The sequence below is a fragment of the Miniopterus natalensis genome, chromosome 12, assembly GCF_054644295.1.
Source record: "Miniopterus natalensis isolate mMinNat1 chromosome 12, mMinNat1.hap1, whole genome shotgun sequence".
Taxonomy (NCBI): Eukaryota; Metazoa; Chordata; class Mammalia; order Chiroptera; family Miniopteridae; genus Miniopterus; species Miniopterus natalensis.
In genome coordinates, this window is record NC_142092.1 from 23,026,872 (window position 1) to 23,048,399 (window position 21,528).

The 21,528-nt window shown below is 39.6% G+C and overlaps 1 protein-coding gene across 1 annotated transcript in view; it reads left to right on the forward strand.

Annotated features, from left to right (window-relative positions):
- FREM1 (FRAS1 related extracellular matrix 1) overlaps positions 1–21,528 on the forward strand; it is a 114,229-nt gene that overhangs the window by 76,293 nt on the left and 16,408 nt on the right. The window contains exons 26-29 of the mRNA XM_087822653.1: positions 4,884–5,085; positions 5,830–5,974; positions 14,292–14,421; positions 16,993–17,065. Of these exons, the coding sequence (XP_087678779.1) occupies positions 4,884–5,085; positions 5,830–5,974; positions 14,292–14,421; positions 16,993–17,065 (550 nt within the window). The remainder of the gene's footprint in view (positions 1–4,883; positions 5,086–5,829; positions 5,975–14,291; positions 14,422–16,992; positions 17,066–21,528) is intronic.

Below are 21,528 nucleotides of genomic sequence, written 5' to 3' on the forward strand. Positions count from 1 at the left end.
GCAGTTTCGGGAGGAACTAACCATGTCTTGCCCCAAGCAGTGCAGGAGAAATAACCCCCTCAGTCTCCTGCCTTCAAGAGCTTTTTCTGACAAGACAATGTGATGTCTTCCACCACTGAGTGATGAATTGGTCCAATTAAGTCTCCCGGGTAAGAGTGTACTACTCCTATGGTACCAAGCTCAGAAACCAAGGGCAAAGCCACTGGATTTAGGCACAAAACTCAAGTGTGTTTTACTAATACGAGCAGGCGCTAATCTGACATTCATTTTGTAGGAAACCATGTCTGCCTGATCAAGATACTGCAATCTTGCTGCGAGGATTTCTGTAATCTTCCTTAAAAGGGGATGGGGCTGAATGTGAGGGAGAGGACCACTGCTCTCTGTGGTTTAGGCAAGTCTCAGGAGGTTTTCAGTAAATCCAACAGAAGTAATCGTAAGGATAGTAGCCACTGCCGCCTTCTCCTCCTCCGTCTTCTTTAAAATGAATCATTGTGGTGTTGAGTCACTATGTTTTGGAGTCATTTCTTACACAGCAGTAGACAACTGATGTCTCCTGACATTTCTCTCCCATGAAAGCCTTACCTTTCCTTCAGCTTTCCCAACTCGCAGCCGCTTTCGGGGATTATTATTTCCTTCGTAAAACCTCCTCTGCATACTCCAGGACAAGGACTTTCTCCTATTTTTGTGCAGAACCTTTCAATACACGGCTCCTTAAAGCAGTAATTCTTTGCCTTGTTTTATCTTTTTAAATTTCTTTATATGTGTTAACCATATCTTGCTACATGACCTTTTATGAATATAGTCTTCTCTCTTTTTTAAAAAATAGCAATGTCCTGTACTCCAGTATTTTAAAATGCTCCTGGTGTACTGAAGCAGAAGACCTGCTTTTAAACCATCTAGAATTTTAATAAGACTAGGATATTTTAATAAGATATTTTAGCACAAGTATGACCAAAGACACAACAGGCAACCATATAACCAGAGTTTAGATATTAACATTTTTAAGAAAGAAATGATCACAACAGGTATTCATTCCTCTTGCAACAGTTTTGTTTTCAAGGGAAACATAACATTTAAAAAACCCCACCTACACTCAGCTATTTATAACTTTAAGAATGCCTGACTTGGCGAGAATCATCTGATTCTCCCTCTCCTGACACTGACCACCTGTCCTACTGGCCACCGTAGCTGTAGTATCTTCTGCACTCAGAGGCCCTGAAAACTATAAGACTCCCTACCTTCCGGCCAGCTGCACAGCTCCGAGTTCGCCATCTGTACTTTTCAGAAGAGGAGAATGACTATGACTTTTTAAAAATGTTTGTTGCTTTTCAACTTATAAAATAATTGCTTATTGCAAAGAATTCATAAACTACAGAGAACAAGAAGGAGAAAAATCCTTCATGATGATACCACTCAAAGAGAATTATTGTCGGTGACTTCCTTCCACTCTTTTATTCTGTGCAATAAAAATGACACAATATTATATGTACTGTTATGCATATTGCCTGTTTCCACTCTTCATTATGTTATGAAATTCTTTTCATGTCATTAAATCTTCCTCAAAAACTTAATTTTGAAAGGCTGCGTAGCATTCAGTCTCAGGTAGGGATGGTTTAGAAATCCCCTGTTGGACTTTTATGTCTTCTGGATTTTTAGTGAACATCTGTATATAGACATTTTTGTGTTCACGTCTAATTATTTCTGTAAGATACACTTAAAAAGTGAAAGTTTTGGATCAAAGTATGTGCACATATCAGCACACATACATGCCAAATTTCCATTCAGAAAATTTTCACTAATTTGCACTCCTATCAGCAAAATAGAGAATGCCTATTCCTAGAAACGTTACCCAACATGACTTATTATTTTTTTTCAAAAATTTTAAAATTATAGTTGACATACTATTCATATTATATTTGTCTCATGTTTACAACTTTACTGAGTGACCACCACGAAAAGTCTAGTAACCATTTGTCACTGTAGAAAGTTATTACAGTCTTATTGACTGCATTTCCTATGCTCTGCATTGCATCCCTATGACTTATTTAGTTTATAACTGGAGGTTTCTACCTCTCTACCCCCTTCACCTTTTTTGCCCATCCCCCACTGCCCTCCCCCCTGGCAACTGTCAGCTTGTTCTCTGAATCTCTGAGTTTATTTCTGTTTTGTTTTGTTTGTTCATTTGTCTCGTGTTTTAGATTCCACATGAGTGAAGTCATATGATATTTGTCTCTTTCCATCTAAATTATTTATCATAATACCTCGTAGGTTCATCCATGTTGCAAATGGCTAGATTTTATCTTTTTATGACTGAGTTGTATTTCATATATATCACATCTTCTTTATTTATTTGTCTATCAATGGACAACTAGGTTGCTTCCATATCTTGATTATTGTAAAAAATGCTGCATTGAACATTAGGGCACAAATGCCTTTTCAAATTAGTGTTTCTGTTTTCTTCAGATAAATACCCAGAAGTGGGACTGCTGCATTCAGATGGTAGTTCTATTCTCAGGTTTTTGAGGAATCTGCATACTGTTTTCCACAGTGGCTGCACCAATTTACAATCACATCACCAGTGCACTTGGGTTCCCTTTTCTCAACATCCTTGCCAGCACTTGTTATTTGTTGTCTTTTTCATAATAGCTATTCTGACAGGTGCGAGGTGATAAATAGCTCATTATGGCTTTGATTTTCATTTCCCTGATGATTACTGGTGTTGAGCGTCTTTTCATGAGTGCGTTGGCGGCATCTGTGTGCCTTTTTTGGAGAAATGTCTATCTAGGTCCTCTGCCCACTTTTTAATCAGGTTGGCTGGGTTGTTTCTTTGTTGTTTTTTTTACTGTTTTGTTGTATAAGTACTTTTAATATTTTGGATATTAACCTCTCATTAGATATATCATTTGTGAGTATTTTCTCCCATTCGGCAGGTTGTTTGTTTTGTTGATGGTTTCTTTTGTTGTGAAAAAAATTTTTAGTTTGATGTAGTCCCAGGTGTTTATTTTTACTTTTGTTGCCCCTGCCCGAGGAGTTATATCTAAAAAATAATCGCCAAGACCGACGTCAAAGATTTTATTGGCCATGTTTTCTTCTAGTTTGATGGTTTCAAGTCTTACAGTTAAGTTTTTAATCCTTTTTGAGTTTATTTTTTTATATAGCAAAAGAAGGTGATCCAGTTTCTTTTTTCCTGCATGTAGCTGTCCTGTTTTCCCAGCACCATTTATTCAGGAGACTGTGTATTCCTCAGTATATATTGTTGCCCCCTTGATTGTAGATTATTTGACTATATCAGCATGGGGTTATTTCTGGCTCTCTCAGTTCTGTTCCACTGATCTGTGAGTCTGTTTCTGTGCCAGCACCATATTGTTTTGATGACTATAGCTTTGTAGTGTAAATTGAAATCAGGGAGCATGATACCTCCAGCTTTGTTGTTCTTTCTCAAGACCACTTCAGCTACTCAGGGTGTTTTATGATTTCATATAAATTTTAGAATTATATGTTCTTGTTTTCTGAAAAATGCCATTGGTATTTGGATAGGGATCGTATTTAATCTGTATATTGCTTTGGGTAGTATGGACTTTTAAATGATATTAATTCTTCCAGTTCATGAGCATGGTGTATCATCTTCGGCTTCTTATGATTATTTTTCTTAATCAGCAAGGGCCTTGCCAACCTGAGAGGAAAAAATATTTTGTTGTTACAAAGTTCCATATGGAAATACACAAAGGAGGAGTGGTGAATTTTCTCCACTCCAAGACAAATGTATAGGTTTGTGCAGGTGCTCCCACAGTTTTGCCTATTTCTGTGTGAACATATATATGAGCTTAATTTGAACAAAAATGGTATTATAGTTGTCTTCTATTCTAAAAAAAACCACAAAACTAACTGGTTTTTTTTTTAAACCAGTTAACACTAAGTTGTGGAAATTATCAGTTCAGCCTACCTCATTTTCTAATAGTTCATTATATCATCATGGACATAGTGGCTTATCATTGTCACTTACTCTTTACTTTGCTAGTGGTATCATTTTCAGGTAAGTAAAGTTAAGAATTGAATGGTTAGGAATGAGGGGAATGAAGGCAGTGTTTTTGTACCTGTTCTCTAGTATCAGCAGTGAATTGTACTAATTCATCTAAACCTGCTCCATCCCTGACACAACAGTTATTATCAAGAATGACCGAGCTCCATTCCACACCTGAATGAGACCCTTTGTAGTGTTTGAACCTATACACCTCTTTCACTCATGAGTAACTGCCCATCCACTAGCTTCAAAAGTTGTCTTCACCTGTTTAGTTACCTGATTCTCATTCTCAATGAAACAGGCACACAAATGCCTATAAATAATTACCTCTCATTATTTTCTTACTGAGGTATTTCTATTTTTATTGAACATTTTTGCCATTTGAACAAAGACATGACAAAAAATGTTCAATGCATTTGTAAACCCTTATAACTTTGTTTCTGTAAATAACTAAACAATGGGGAAATGGGGGAATCCTGTGGAGCTAACATTAAGTTTACAACGCAATTCTTGGGTCAATCTTAATATATTCATTCAACAGATATTCCTTGAGCTCCTGTTATGGTTCAGGCACTGTGCCAGGTGTAAGGAATAGATGGGGGAGCTTAAATCCTAATGGGGGAGTCAGACAGATAAATAAAGCTGGGTAAAAGGTTGCAATGGAAAGGCCGCCTCTGTTCCAGGCACCATGATATTTGCTGAGGTTATTGTGAACAAGACAGGCGTTGGCAGAAATTAACCAAAGAATAGGATAAGGAATCTGAATGAAATTCAGGAAAGCTTGTCACTGTTAATAACCATTAAGACCCCATGGGGATGAGAAGTCTTTGCATAAACTCGTATGTAATTGTTGACAATTTAGGTGGACCAGTTGGACAGAACAGCCCCCCACATCACACACTTGCATTCTCCTTCTCAAGTGGGACTCCTGAAAAATGGCTGTTACGGGATTTACATCACTTCCCGTGTGTTGAAGGCATCAGATCCCGACACTGACGACAATCAGATTATCTTTAAGATTTTACGAGGCCCCCAACATGGACATCTGGAGAACACAACAACAGGTACTGTCTTCCTTAATCCTTGTAATTGCTCATTTTAAAATAACCAGTGGCTGGCAATGCTAGAAAGTAATTTAATTAAGTGCAGGCCCATTTGGTAAACACTCCCCAGGACTTACTGATAGATGCAGTTTCTAAATCAATATTGGTGCAAAAGAGAGTTTGAAGCTGAGCCTTCCCAAATTCATCTTGACTGGGAGAACCAAATACTAATACATTATTTCCTTATATACTTTTGTTGTTTACTTTAAAAAAAAAAACACCCCACAACAGCCAGACTGTAATATATTCAGAGGAACACTTGGTGTCAGGGCCAAATTCATATTTGTGACTAATATTTTTCTATCATAAATTCTAAATGATGTTAGTTTATTTTTGAAATTCTGGGGTTTTTTTGTATAATGGTTTCTCTGGATTGTATATTACTTCTGTTTTCTGAAGATAGTGATCAAAATATATCACTAGAGAACAGCACAGAATTACAGATTTTATTACTGTGTCTTTCTACTCTCCCTCTAGTTTTATATTTTCTTTAAGGCACAATATTTCTGAGACAGAATAAACTTTAAGACTAATTTAAGTTCATTGCATATGATTTTTAAGACACTTGCAATAATGTTAATTTCTTTAAAAAATATGCTTAGAGATTTTTAAAGCTGATACTTAAAATAGCCATGCAACTTTATCAGCTTTTATTTACTATTTTGTTTGCTTACCCACTAAAGTCATTTATCTCTTTTTCTGTAGGTGAATTTATTCATGAGAAATTTAGCCAAAAGGACTTAAACAGTAAGACCATTCTTTACGTCATAAACCCATCTTTGGAATTTAATTCAGATACCATGGAATTTCAAATCATGGACCCCACGGGGAACTCTGCCACTCCTCAAATGTAAATTCTTTTGCTTATTCAGTAGTCCTGCATAGAATGTCCAGAATGTGTCTGATTAGGAGAGTGAAATGTTGTTTTGCAAACAGAATCTAAGAGGGTAAATTAATAGACCGTTTCACAAGCTCACAGAGTGTATTTTGGAGAGCCATTTTTCTATTACAGCTTGATCATGGGAAAAGCCAGTAGCTCTACAGAGCATTTAAACACTCTGCAGTATTTAATACAGAGTATTTAAACACTCTGCAGTATTTAATACAGAGTATTAAACATTAGAAAGTTGAGTCGTGTGGTGCTGGGTGGTTCAGTTTATGCACATAAATGCATTCACTTTCCCAGGCGGAGAGGGTTCCGCCTGGACAATGCCCGAGCATCAGGACCGAGCCTGCAGGCTCATGCACGAATCGTGCAGCCAGAGGTCACTCTAGGACCGTGTTAGCCGCGAGAGTCTAAAGCGCGCAGAGCAGCAAGAACGACCAGACAGGAGGGGTTAGCAAAACAGCTCTTCCCCTCCAGAAAACCAACCAAACCAAAACAGATGGCTGGAGCCTGCCCTACAAGTTAATAAGCCTCTCGTAGGCAAGGTGAAGGCAGTGTAAGAGGAAAGCGGGCTTGGCCGCAGTGAGTGGCACTTAGATGTTGTATAATGTGTGCCGCCCTCAGAAAAACAGGAGTCAATCCTCAACATTAACAAGGTTAGCAGACCCCAGTAATTTCGCTCCCTGGGTCCGTCCGTGCTCTAGACGCTTCTGGGAGGTAGACTTTGAATAACTGAGCAGTTATCGGGTGGCTGTAGAAAGGTGTGTTACAGCCCCGTTCTTGTTCTGCTGTGTTTTCCTTTCTTTTAAAATTTGATACCCTTCCCTAGTCACCTCTAAGAAAAATTGGTATTAACCATATACTAGTAAAATTACACATCGTGAGTGAGTACAGCCTCTTGATGGGATTTTTATGACAGGATAGGGACAAGGGAAGGAAAAACCGAGAGAGTTGCCTCTGTTCTCTTCATGCTTGTTTTTTTTTCTGATCCTGGTTGTAGTTCCCAACAAGCACCGGCAGAGGGCTCTGCAGCCATTGTTAGAAAAGCTGGCATCCTCGTAACAAAACACATTCCCAGGGTTCCGCCTGCCTTGCCCTGATAACGTATAGTATCTGGCTCGGGTTTATTAACCTCAGAGATTTTTATTGAGTGGCTGCTATATGCCAGGTGCGCAGTATTAGAAACTGGTAAGTAGATATGAACAAGGAAGGCCTCGCCCTTGACGTTTAGATATAATCATGAAGTTATAAAATTAAAACAGGTCACCACCACCCATTAAACTGCTCTTGCCTAAGAGAAATGATTCCTCAGGATTTCCTTTATAGAAAATATATTAACTACTTGCAATTTCAATCAAACATCTTCCAACTCAAGAAAATGTTTTAAAAAAAAAAATCCTGCTCCGAAAACATCAATAAATTGACTTCGCTTGCTTTTTAATAGTCCAACTGAAAAATATTAGAATGCTGATCAGACTTGCTACTGCTGGTCCTGCATGTGTGAACACAGCATAGCTGATAGGAGATCCGCCCCCCCCAGCATTAGTATTTACATGCCCATTTTATTCTTCATCGTTACAAAGGACATTGCTTTTGAAGATGATTTATGTTTTTAAATAATCCTCAGATTTATAGGAGAGTCATGGAAGAAATTATAACCTTAATGAAAGCTGTTTTAAATAGGCTTCTGCTTGTGTTGCATATTAATTTTTATATACCTATGCTGAAGATATTTCAAATTCAGCTTAAAATAATTGGAACCAATGGAACAAAATGATGCCTACCAAGGGCTAATCCAAATATAATTTAAATTTGATTTTGATGTATATTAAGTTGTTTTCTTTAGAATGGGCAAGGAGAGGTAGAAATTACTCAGCATTTATGTCCATAACTTCTGAATGGTGTAATTGTCTCCAGCCTCATTTATTAGATGTTTTTGGAACAAGAAGCACATTTTCCAGTAAGAAACAGTCTTATCAGTAGTGGGTTGTCTTCCCAAGACAGCCAGCAAGAACCTAGTTACACATACAATATAAATCACAGGCATTTGCAATATAATTGTTTTCTTCTCTATTTCATCACCCTTCATTTAATCATCACAACCACCTATGCATTAGGTACCATCATAATACAGAATTTACACGTGAGAAAACTGAAGCACAAAAATAAGATGTGATTTTTCCAAGCTTATGTAGCTAATTAGCGAAGGAGCTGGGATTCAGGCCCAGGAAGTATGGCTCTAGAGTCCATGGTTTTCCTCACTGCATGAAAGAACTTCTTGTCCACTCTTACCAACGTATGCTAACTGGCCTAAGGGAAGGGAGCTGCAGGCTTATCTCCCTTCTTTCACTCCAGTTATTGGCCACCCAGGCAACAAGAAAAAGCAATACTTACTCTTCAAGGACCTTAAGTTTTAGTTATTTTTTTAAATGTAAATTATAGGTATTAATACTAGCATGCACTCTGTGTCTAACACACCAGGAATTAGTATAGATAATAAACAATAAACCACTGATTTAGAGCCAAAGAACAGGGTTTGGGCTTTGAGTCTGCCATTGACTTGGGCGATTGTTCAGGCCTTACTCATTTCATCTGTCAAATGGGGGCAATACCAAAATTTGTTTAGAGAAACAAATGCTTAAAATATTTGAAAGTATCTTGTATATTTGAAGTCCTTAACAAGTTTAACTTGTGGTAGTGATTACTATTGTTGTTCATTCATGTGGGTGCAAAGATTATTTGAAGAAGTATTCCAGAGACATTGGGTGGCCAGCTAAAGCCCAGCTCTAATTAGAAATTGATGCTGGGATGATTCACAAAGTGAACAATCAATATGCTCATTAATCAATAAGCTAAATGCTATACCACTTTGTGTCCTTTGGCTTAGACAGGATAAATAGATTAATATTCTGCTTAGTTGAGGAGTGAAAACCTTCTGTAATAAAGCTAAAGGGACTGATGGGTGCAATCTGGAGCAGAAGGGGGCCTATTTTAAAAAATGAGAAGGTCCTATGTTCAGTGGGAAAGTCCCAGAATATTGATTGCTAGTAAGTTTTCGCTCTTGCAGCATTTCTATGGAATACCATTCCTGAATGGTCAATGAATGTTCCATTAAAAAGGGTGTTCGGAAAGCTGATTTAGGCTAAACTAATCAAGTTGTTACTAGCTAGCTAGCTTGTGTGCTGTTGAACTGCATCACATCCCAGAATCAGAGATGCTTGCATGGATTGGGGCTCCCTCAGGGAGGAATATAGTCTGTAGCACATCTGAACTTGATTTGACTGTAGAACCACCTCTCCATCCTTTTACCTCCCCCACCCCCCACAATAGCTCATGGAACAAGTTTTTCATGGAATACATTTGGGAGGCATTTTATCATGAATAGAAATTATTTTATAACACTGAAATTCATGGAGATTTGCATAAAGATTTAGACGTGGCTCAATGCCTAAATTTCAGGTACTGTGCTAGGTACTTTCACATATGTTGTCTAATTTAATCTACAAAGCACAATCCTCTGAGGGTTATAAGGAAATCAGGCTCAAAGCATTTAAGTAATTGGCCTGAAGTCACTTAAGTGGATGAGTGGCAGAGCTGAGAGTGAGCCCTGATCTCCTGACCTCAAAGCGCACCCTCATCTTACTCACCTTGGTGGCTCTCGCCTTGATGTCACTCACTCACAAGCTCAAGTCTGTTCTCTAGTCCAACTTGAACCTCAAGATGATCTTCAGAATTCTCAAACTAAACTACACAGGGCCCACATCATTCATCCAAAACACCTCTGCAGACTGTAGAATGTAGCCAACTTAGACCAGTTTCTTCATACATCTTCTATGTTGACCTCTTTCTTGAGCGCACTGACAAAGAGTGAACTTCAAAAGAAAAGCTGACCCACCGAGGTTCTTTATCACTCAGAGGCTGCATCCCCAGCTGCTGCATGACTCCAAGCACCCGATTCCTCTCTTCCCTCCGGCTACCCTCAGCCTAGCTGGTCTATCATTCATTCTTGGCCTTAAAAGAGAAGGGACAAAAGAAATGATCAAGAGAAGGAATGTCTAATAGGTGAACTTTGCTGTGGTTTAGCAGCTTTTATGAAACACCTTGCAGGGGAAGAGGTGGGAACAATTGGCCAGGTAAAGCTTTCATCTTACCTGCAAGCCAGAAGTTGAAGTATTCATTTCCAAACTTGATCTAGGAGAGCACAGAGGAAGGAAAGGGAAATAGCACTTATTAAGCACCCACTGTGTACAGGTGCTTTCTACATATTAACAAATTGTAATTTTCATCATTTGACGTCAGTATAATTCTCCTCATTGTAAAGATAATGAAAGCCGAGGCCTAGAGAGACTGAGTAACTGACCGTAATCACACACTAATAAGTGGTTGCAAGATGTGTCTGACTCCAAAGCACTTATTTGGGTCTCACTCTGCTGCCTCCTGGCTAAACACTGTTTCCCCATTATCATGAGAGAAAGACTAAAAGGAAAACACAGGTGTTCGTAGCATTAGATTATGGAGCTTAATAGCATCCTCTTTGAATTGATAAATCTTAGATTGACTACTTGGAAAAATATTTTTTAACATCTCAATTTTCTTAAGTCATATGCTACTTGATTATAGATGAAGATCTAGTTATAAGAATAATTTAATCACAATTTTAGCTTCTGTAAAACCTTTCACTGAGAAGCTCAAGATACTTAATGGGTGTTCATTAAGGTTCATTTAACTCCTTTGAAGTACAGACTCATGATTATTACACTTAGGGATGTGAGGAAACTGAGGCATAGGAGTGGCTAAGTACCTTTTTCACACACCCTTATTAACCCAGATTAATGTCCCAAATCCCAAACTGGAGTTTTAATCATAAATGTTTCTTTAAGTTTAATGTTTCTACATATAAATAAATCAAGGACGTGGAGAATAAAATATTAGAAAGTATATATTTATGACTCTACCTCAACACTATTGACATTTTGGGCCAGATAATTCTTTGTCATGGGATGCGGGTAGGGTGAGTGTCCCGTGCATTGAGGATGTTTAATAGTATCCCAGTATTACCCTCCTCCTGTGGAATAATCCAAGCTGTCTCTAGATATCTGCTGAATGTTGAGAACCATGCACACAATTTAGGAAATAGCATATATGCATGTTAAGAAATCATGATGCATGGTAGAATGCTTTCTTATCAATGCCATCTCTCTCTCTTGATAGCCAAAGATAGCCAAAGAATCCAGAATAAGTCAGGGCTAGAAAGAACATATGAGGATCATCCTAGCCTAGCATTTTTTTAAAAATTGTGCGTAATCTGGTGTTAATAGGGCTGTAGAGAAAAAAAGTTTTGGTAGTCAACGTAGCTTAGTGGGCTAAAGAAGATTCATTTAACAAGTATTTATTGAACACTTACTATATCCTACTCACTCTACTGGGTACTTGGAAATACCTCAGTGAACAAGACCCCTTTTTACTCAGAGCATAACATAGTATATCTAAGGTAATTGAACAGTATTTTAAAATGTATGTGATACATACTTTGGAAAATGAAAAAGTTGATTGGGATAAGGGGAATCACAGATGCTGGACTTTGGGGGTGGATTGCTATTTTAAATCGAGTGTTTAAACAGCTTTTGTTATACCTGACTTAGTGTCAGTGAGTGACAGAGCCTCATGACTTCCACTCCAGTTTAATTTCCACTACTTCATCCTATGTCTTCCATTCACGACAGTGGTTTGGGGAACCAAATTTTAGTTTTCACATCCAACCAAATTTTCTATTGTGATGAGTGCCCCCAAATCATTTAGCGAAGTATTTCTCAACTGGGGATGACTTCCCCCCGTGGGACATTTGGAAATGTCTGGAAAGAGTTTTGATTGTTGTGACTGAAGGGGAGTGGTGAGTAGAGGCAGGGATGCTGCTAAACATCTTACAGTGCCCAGGACAGCCCTCTCAACAAAGAATTGTCAGGTCCCAAATGGTGTTGGGGTTCAGAAACCCTGACCTAGGGGCTGAAGGACTTGAAGTGATTCCTGTATGGGTTTTGCGTAAGTGTGTCCGGAAAGTTCATTTCTGACCTTAGAATGAGCTTTACTCAATAGTAATAGTGGAAGGGAGGGATCATTAAAATGTGTAGGTTTGAACCAACCCTTGTCTCCATGACACCTACACATCCAGCGCTTTCCCAGCCTCTCCTGGGCTCCTGCATCTGGCTGCCTGCTTGGTGTCAAGCCCGCAGCTGTGTGGCTTGCAGCGGGGGGAATTCCCAAGCGAGTGACTACACCTCTTACTTTCCCTCCAGGTGTTTGTGCAGAGTTTAAGCAACCACAGTCTCAGCGTAGAGAGATCTTCTCAGATGCAGCACTGCAAAAAGCCAAAAAACATTCAAAACACGTGTTGCATATTTCCTGTAGGTATATAAGTGTTTGGCAACTTAAATATTTTTCTGGAAAATATATAGCCTGGCTTGAATTTTATGGCTTTTCAATAGATCTTTATTATTTGTAGTGAGTAGTTTCAAGAAAATAAAATAGAACATTGTGTAACGACAACCTGAACATCTAAGCATTATGCAGTATTCTAATGGGCATCAGGGAAATGCAGGCATGTCCCAGATGCCAAGACCCTTTATGCTTTGAAGCTGAGCAGCACTCCCCATAGCCCCTTTATTGATCTAGGCCAGCAATCAAACTGCATTTAGCGTGGACCTTGAGGTCCTCTGGACCTGCACAGTGACAATGATGCATTTTTGCTCGACATGGTTAGCGTTAACTGGACAAGTTCTCAGGAGACTGGACATGGAACCTCATTTGAACCGTACGGAGACTTAGCTGAAATTCTTCCCCATTTTCTATTTTACATGTTCCCATTGCTCTCCTGTCTTTCCTGTTTCATGTTTTTGTCTTTTCCCCCAACCTCTTTTGCTGAATTTTTCCTTTATCCTTTAGCCTGGATCCTTTGCTACGTGTTATTTAAAATAACAATTAATTAGAATAATAATAATAGGATGTTATCTCTATTGGCATTTACAATATCCATGTTGCTTGCTATCTTGTACTTTTTTAAAACATAGTCATTTAATTCTTTATTTCTTGATCGGTTTCATGCCAGATTTGAATTCAGGTATATTAAAGACCCATGAGGTTTGTAATATTATTTAATGTAAGGATCCTGCTTTTATGTCAGAATTTGATGAAGCCCAGCATGCCAGTAACAATGAATTTCATATCTACTGATAAACAAAATATCAGTGTTCATAGAAATTCATCAATCTCTGCAATAATTCCTTGCTTCCTCACCTGTCCCACTGGTCCATGGTCCCTGAAGTAGGAGACAGAGCTAGTGAGTTTATTTTGCTAGGGAACTTAATATATAGGATGTGACTGTGACGCATGATTGGTGTGAGGACATAAAGTGGTTGTTAGAGTATAAACTTATTCTCTAATAAGAATGGTCCCCAGGAAAGCCTAGAGAGCCCTGTGTGATTTGAGAACTCCATGCTCCATCCACATGGTGGCACCCAGGATTTCTAGTTCTGTAAGAAAAAAATTATTAAAAAAAATTTAAACCTGGAGGAAAGAGCCTGAATCCAGTTGGCCTGTTTGAAAATACAGTAAGGCAACCACCATGGATTTTGTAAATGTAGATGAAAGGGAAATGAGTGAGACAAGCAATGGAAGTGTGTTAAAGCATCATAGTGAAGACTGCTTGTGTCTTGTATATTGCTGAAGGTTACAGGGGGTGAAAAAAAAAGTAACAACATGTTTGGGGAGAAATATTTGGGTGTAACATCTTAAGTTTTCTAACCTGAAAAGGGGACATACTTCAGGAAAAGATAAAATTGTATTTTTCTGCTCTAGCTCAAACACAAGAGTCACGAATTTCAGTTATGTCCTTTCCAAAAGTAAGTGTCTCCTTGAACTTCACAACTGCTGGCTCCTTTCCCTTCAGAACACTCCAGTTTAAGTACCCTTTTTTGGGTCATTAATAACTGCGGGAACTCCAACAGTCTTTTAACCTTGGTTTCTGCATTTGTAAAATAGAGTTCTAATAATTTCTCTGCCTACCTCATGGTGTTGTTGTGTTAAGTGAGATGATGTTAGTAAGAGTTCTTTGTGAACTAAAGCGCAGCCAACAAGTGTAAAATTTCCAGCACTGATGCGGGTTGGTGGACCACCTCCATCACCAGGATGTGCACCACTGGTTCCGTCTCCTACCCAGCCCAGGACCCCTATGGACATGTATATACATGTCTAATGATTTTCCCTTCCCTTTTTCTTTCGTGCACAGGTTGGAACTGAAGTGGTCTCATATTGAGTGGACACAGACTGAATATGAGGTCTGCGAGAACGTGGGCGTGTTGCCCTTGGAAATCACCAGGAGGGGCTATTCCATGGACTCAGCCTTTGTGAGTGTAAAGGTAACAGCTCTAAAATGTAAACTCTCAAGCTAAAACTGGGGTTGCTGGTTGGTGCCTCTGATTATTTTCTTAGAGAAGATCAGAGTAAGCAAGGAAATTTTCAATTGTGGGAGAGTCACACTATTCTGGAGGTTCTAGGTATAGAATCTCCTTGCCCTTCCACCCTTTATCTAGCTTCATTAGCTCCTAGAGATGATATTTTTAACTCATTTTTAGTTTGTAAATCTGGTTATTAAGTCTTGAAGTTTGATTTCACTGGGAGATATATACAACCTGGTGAACCTGGGCCACACTCTGCTTTGGAAAGAAATGTTTGTAGGCAAGACATCCTGTGACCTCACAGAAAGGTACCCAGAGCGACTATCAGTCCCCAAATGGCTTTCTCTGAGCGTGCACCAGGATCACTTCTTCTGGTTTCAGCAGGGAAGGAAAATCAGGGGACAAACCTATCATAAGAGTCCCCAAGCCTTATGTACAAAAATAAGAGAGCATATTTCAATACAGGTGCCCGGAAATATAAGGAATTTTCAGTAATCATTTTGGGATTTGTCAACTTGCTATTCCCTTCTATTGACATAGACCTGGAAACAGCCTGTGGCTTCTAGAATTGAAGGATGCTTTAGGAGCTGCTATCTCAATGGCACTTCAGGAGAGGGAAAGCATGAGAAGCTTTTACACACTAATGACAGCAAATCGCCTTAAGACCCCCTCTTCAGCCTAATGAAAGGGACTCTGGTATTAGCTTCTGGGAAAAACGGCATCTCAGTTAAGTCTCAGTTACAATAATAAATTCAAATCACCCTCAGAACCTTGTGCACCTAAATTCTACCACATTTATCTTTGCCGTGGGCATAGGCTCTTTGCCCCAGGTCCGTGGGTGCTTTACTGTTGTAAAAGCATCAGACAGAGCGGCATGCCCTGTAATTCCCCGGCAGATTGCTTAGGGAAAGAAGGAATCTGCCTGGGTGGTTTTCTAATAGCCCTCTGGTCCTGCTTAGAAAGCACCAGATGCTTGAGTCTGGAGTTTTGGGCTACACCACCACTCACCTTGCCAGGTAGGAAGAACATACATGGTATGACATGGAACCTTTTGTCTGCTTAAGCTGCATGCACACCGTGAACCTGCCAGCCGAGCGCACAGGCCTCCATCAGACGCAGCCGAGTCCGTCAGGGACGACTCTGTCCACAGCACACGGCCGGCTGCTCCACCCCAGAGCTTCCTGGCTTGACCAGGAGCCGAGAAGGAGAAAGCCCTTTCCCAGGTTGTTTGCCCTGGGAACAAATCGTGCATCTTCACTGGGCTGATTTCTCCAACCACCTTGCCTCAGACCATTCCTTTTCCCACGTAGGATTCTGTAAACTCAGTGGTGGTAAATACTAGGTAATTGCACATGCAAGAACCATGCGGGGATATGTAACTCCTGGCATATGGTGCGTGCAGGTGTACAATGGGCTGCCTCTCCACAATGAAAGACTCTTCGGGAGCAGCCTTGGCACTGCAGGCGGAGAGCAAATGGGTTGTAGGAGGTAATACCCTTCTTGAGCACAGTGTTTCCAGGGCAGACCCATCGGCAGACGGTAGGGCCTTTGATTAGAAACAGAGATAATGCCTGAGGCCATAGAAATAAGAATTCTAGAGTTTTTAATTGTGCATTTTATTTCTTTGTAAGAAAGTAAAGAAATATAGTAACCCACTTTCCTGACCATCTTAAACATCTAAAAAATGCAAAAAGTAGTAGTAGCTGCCTGTGTTTTCCACAGGGTTCCCATCCAGTGACCTCTTTTTCAGCCAAGGATATCATTCTTAACATGTACATATGTAGGCTCCCTCTGGGGGAAGTTAAGGCCATAACTTTAGAGCCCTAGGTTTTTAGCCCTAGGAATGGGGAACATGGGATCAGTCAATAGTCTCTTTAAATTAGAGCAATTTTTGTGTTCTTTTGCAACTGACTTGGTAGAGCCTCTTGGTTCTTTCTGGGTGTGGATTGCCTTTCTGGGGTTGTTCACCAGGTCTGTCATCCCCACACAGTCCTCATTCATGTCTGTGAAGAGGGATGGCTTCATTCCGACAGGAACACGGAGCAGACTTGCTTTAATTCATCTAGTCTGAAGGCTTTCAGGGCCCTGGAGCTCGCAGGAGATCTCAGAGCTGGCTGCGCAGTCAGCACACAGGTTGTCAGGAGCACCTACATTTCTTCCCCGCTTCACTCCTTCCCCTCTCTTTCCTCTGAGGCATTATTTTAAAATAAGGTTGGGTTAAAGGGAAGGTAATAAAATAAAATCCTACTCATAACAAAGAGAAAAAAATTGTTTAAAATTCATGTTACTTTCTCGAATAATGGAATCATTTATAAAGAAGCAAAAAATAATTTTACTTTCATTGATATTAGTTTAGAAGAAAGTTAACTTTAAGGAAGATCCATGTAGCTTGGATCAAAAATGGTTTATTATAATAAAAAACACGTTATGTTAAAAACATAGTGAGTTTAGTCTAGTATGAGACTAGACTAGAGGTTTTTCTATTATAGAATATTTATTTTTATTTAAAAATGACATTTATTTCCTTTTAAGGTCAACCAAGTGTCAGCTACAGTTGGAAAAGATTTTACAATTACTCCATCTAAATTGATTCAGTTTGACCCAGGTACGTTTTGTGTCTACAGTTTATTTCATGTTTTTGTAAGGAAGTCTGGAGATTTGGGAGAATATGGGACATTATGCAACTTACCCAGAATATGGGACATTATGCACCTAACCAGAAACTCCTTAGGGAACCGTATCACCTACTCCAAGAGAGATCAATTTGGACTTGGGGTTTTGTCCCTCATATTTTATTTTATTACAAGTGAGTATTTATTTAAAATGAGATCATAACAGCCCTGGCCGTTGTGGCTCAGTTGGTTGGGCGTCATCCCGTGTACTGAAAGGTTGTCAGTTCGATTCCCGGTCAGGGCACATGCCCAGGTTTTGGGTTCAATCCCCTGTGGGGGGGCATGTAGGAGGCAGCCTATCGATGTTGTGCTCTCACGTTAATGTTTCTCTCTCTCTAAAGATCAATACTTTTTTTTAAAAAATGAGATTGTAACAAATAAGAAATATAAAATATCAAAGCAAACATCCAAAAATACAGAAAAAATGTCATTTTAAAGATTAATTAAAGCTGAAATAATTTAATTGCCTCATATCTTGATGGAAATTTTCAGAATGTTATATTCACGTGGATTCCTAAAGGTCATTTCTAAATTATTTCTATTGGAATAGGTTGTTATGAGGATATTCCAGGGAAATTGTTGTTTAATTAGATAGCACATATTTTGCTTTCAATCTGTGAAAAAATTTTTGCTAGGTGCAGAAGGGAATACAAACTAGGGTGCCTGCTCTCAAGGATGTTCTATAATTTGGGAAGTACAAACATGAAAACAACACCCCAGTAGTACATTGGGGCCCAAAGGATGAGCCATTGTTCTAGCTAAAGAAAATCCTGGAAGATTTCCCAGAATTCTGAGCAGGTAGAACAAGAAGATGGGGACTTTCAGTTGAAAGATGACACATTGGTGGGGAAAGCCCTGAGCTGGAGCCTTGCCTTCTCCCCCTGGTTTCTGCTGGTGGGGGCAGGTGGCACTCACTGCTCTGCACAGTTCTCTCTCCTTCCCTCTGCTCTGGCTCACCTGTCCAGGGGCAAATGGGAAAGGCCTTGAGAAGCAGCCACCCTTGTGGCTTTGCGGTCTCCTGCAGAGGAGGTGCTCTGTGCTCTGAGAACTCATTATCAAGTCCAAACTCTTGCCATTGTCTGCCCCTGACACAAAATGTTTATGGCAAAACAAAACGGCTGAAATACCATCAACACTCCATCGGCAATTTTAATGTTAAACATAGAAAATAAATGCCTTTCTGCAGTTCATCACAAGCAGCATGATGCTTGATGACTCTATTTGTTTGCGGGGACTGCCCTAACAAAGAATCACAAACCAGGTAGCTTAAAGCAGAAATGTATTGTCTCACAGTTGTGAAGGCCAGAGTTCAAGATCAAGGTTTGAAGACTGTGAGAAAAAAATCTGGTCCGTGCCTCTCTTCCGTGCTCTAGTGGTTTGCTGGAGTCTGTGGCGCTCCTTGGCTCCTGCTGTCTTCATGTCTCTACTGGCATTCTCCTTGTATCTGTGTCTCTGCTCAAATTTCCCCTTTTTATAAGACTTTATTTTCCATTAAGGTCATATTCGGAGGTATTGGGAATTAGGGCTTCAAGATATGGACTTTAGAGTGACAAAATTCAACCTATCACAATAAGATTTAAATTTACACGGCAACAACCCAAGTATTGTTGTTGGCCTCCTTCCTGTGAAACTTACAAAAGTTTGTTTCGTAGGCTGACCACACTCTGACAGAAGAGACGTTCCCATTATGTACTGGATGTTTCCATTTAGGTTGCCGCAGGCTCTTAGGTTCTGGTCAGCCCTAAGATGAACCGGTGTGGCGCATTTGCAGCATGCCCTTTCGTTCTTCGTGTTAAGGCAGTCCCAATCTTTCTACTTTTTGAGAGCCGGGAGTCTCTGTCACATATCATCTTTATTATCTGAGGCCTGTTTGTCACAAGATTATAAGTGATCTTGGTTTTCAGTAGATTTGAGCAGCCCACTAGGTGCTCTGTTTGGAACTAGAATGCATGACAGTTAGAGGACTCTCGGAAAGCTACTTCTTGGAGCTGCTGCTGGATAAGATACATACCCATTTGTCCAGAAGAGTTTATATGCTGTTTTGAGTAGATACTGATGGCTTCTAGGGGCCCTAAAAAGTCATGATTTTAGAGCTTACTTAGACTTGTTAAGAAATAAATAAACATACCTTACAAGTTATAAAGAAACAACACTTACTTGGATGTTCATTGTTTAAGAACGTATTAGTCAGAAACAGTTTCATAAACTAAAGGCTTACTTTAGAGCATTTGTAAGTTTCCCATGTGCACAGGTCCCCTAAATATTTATTCACTCCCATTTGTTAATTCTTGCCTCTTTTGTGGCTGGTACCTCCACCCTCTCACCCACCCCTTTGGCCCAAGCAATCTGTGCGTTCTTTAAAAACAGCAGTTTCCACAATTGGAGACGAAACAGAGAGTGAGAAATCAAAGACGGTGGGATATGATAAGGTTACGGAGTTCCTGGGAGGCAGCTGGAGAGAAGCTGAGTGATTTTTCAGGCCACTGAGCTATACTCAAGTAAGCTCACCTTGCAGCCATTGTACCAAACCAAAAACTAATCCTGACTCCTCTGCATTCAGCTTTTGTGACTAATCGTGAGTCAAAGTGTAAATATTCGTAATAAAGTGATTGTTTTCCTTTAAAATATGTGTTCTTGGAATGTCTGCTGCATTCTTAATTGAGACTTCATCATTCCTGAGAGTCAAAATATTTTCCAAAGGATCAGCTCTCTCAGGTGGCATTTACTAAAAAACATGGAGAAAACGTCTTTCAATGGAGAAATCTGCCTTTGCAGGAAAATAGCCAGGAATGGAGCTACTCTGTAAAGCGGGGTATGTCTGCATAAAATGACACCTCTCTCTCCTCTTCCACACCTTTTGTTTTATGGGAACAGGGGGCCAGTTCAAGCCTCCTGAAATTGCTTATAATCGGGGTAATTTAACAAATACTTTTCACCTTGAAAGTGGGAAAGGAAGGAAAAAGAAAAAAAAACAAGACAGTTCTTACTTCCAATCTCGTTAACCTAAGAAAGTTGGTCCTATGTGCACACCTGGTCGGCATGGAAGCAGAGTTGAAATGCAGGCAAACAAATCAGAAGCACTTAAATGAAACTGGGAATAGGTTTTCTCTAGCCATCTGGTTCTACTCCATAAGAAAAAAAATTGTTAAAATAAGAGGGCCTTGGAAATAGTGTTTTTGTATTGGATTTTTATTTGAATAATGCTTAACTGAATGGGCTTTGAGAGTCAAAACGTTTCTCTGAATAGTAAAAATCTTGTATTCATATGTTTTCTTCGTTGTCCAGCCTCTCGTTTCTTTATGCCAGTTTCATTAGAGTAGTTGCCACCTGGTCTCCCAACTTCTAGCCTCTCTGCCTGGGCCCCTAAAGCTTCCCACATCACTTCCAGCTTTCTTTTTTCAATACATCCATTTTCAAGAGCCTTCCCTGTTGCTTGTGGTTTAAGGTCTGAATCCAGCCACCTCTTTAGTGTCCCGGGCTCTGTGCAATCTGACTCAAAGCTGCGACTGTGGCCTCATCGCCCCCTGCTCATCCCGTGGCCTCTCTATTCCTGCGGCTGATCCGCTCAGCTTTCCCTGAGCAAGGCCGCTGCTCTGCTATCTTCTGTTGTTTGCCAATTTCTTCCCTCCAAATCCTTCCAGCTCTGGAGCTCACATGCATATAGTACTCACCATCTACTGTGTGTCTTTTCACAGCTAATCATACATAGCCTTGAATAATTGACTTTGCTTGTACTTACATCTTGTCTCTTCAGAGAGGTTTTAAAATCTTTCTGTCAGCCTTGCTTAGGTTACACCTCTGGTATTTTCCATAGCATCTAAAGCAAAAGTAAGCACATGATAGATACAAAATAAAATATTTTGATGGATTGATTTATCCATCCATTTTGGTGGGACTTATATTTTATATTAGATACTTCACCTTCTATTTTTAGATAATGAAAGCAATCGATTTAAGAACTCAGTTGATACTGAAAGCTTAACAAATGAGCTGTCAGCCTATTTTTTTAAAAATAAAATTATTTCAAATACACTTATTTTTTTCCCTTTAAGCGCAGCCAAGAGTAGTATAAGTTAACAGTTTCACCTCTCCATCGGATTCTGTTGGGGATCGATGAGACTTCGGTTAGATCACGAAATCTATATTGACATGCTTTCTAGAAGGAGGCCATCGTGTAGGTGGCACAACCGAGAGGCATAAATCTATAGAAAACAATCTGCAAGGAGAAAAGAACTTAGATTTTCCGAAGGCTAGAAAGAGAATGTGTAACTGTTTGTGTAGATGAATGTATGGGAATAAAAGCGCTGAAATAGCCAATGAGTAAATGAGGGAGGAAAGGTTTCAAAACTTAGTCCTGGAAGGTTAAACCATAAGTTTATTATCTTTCTTCCCCTTC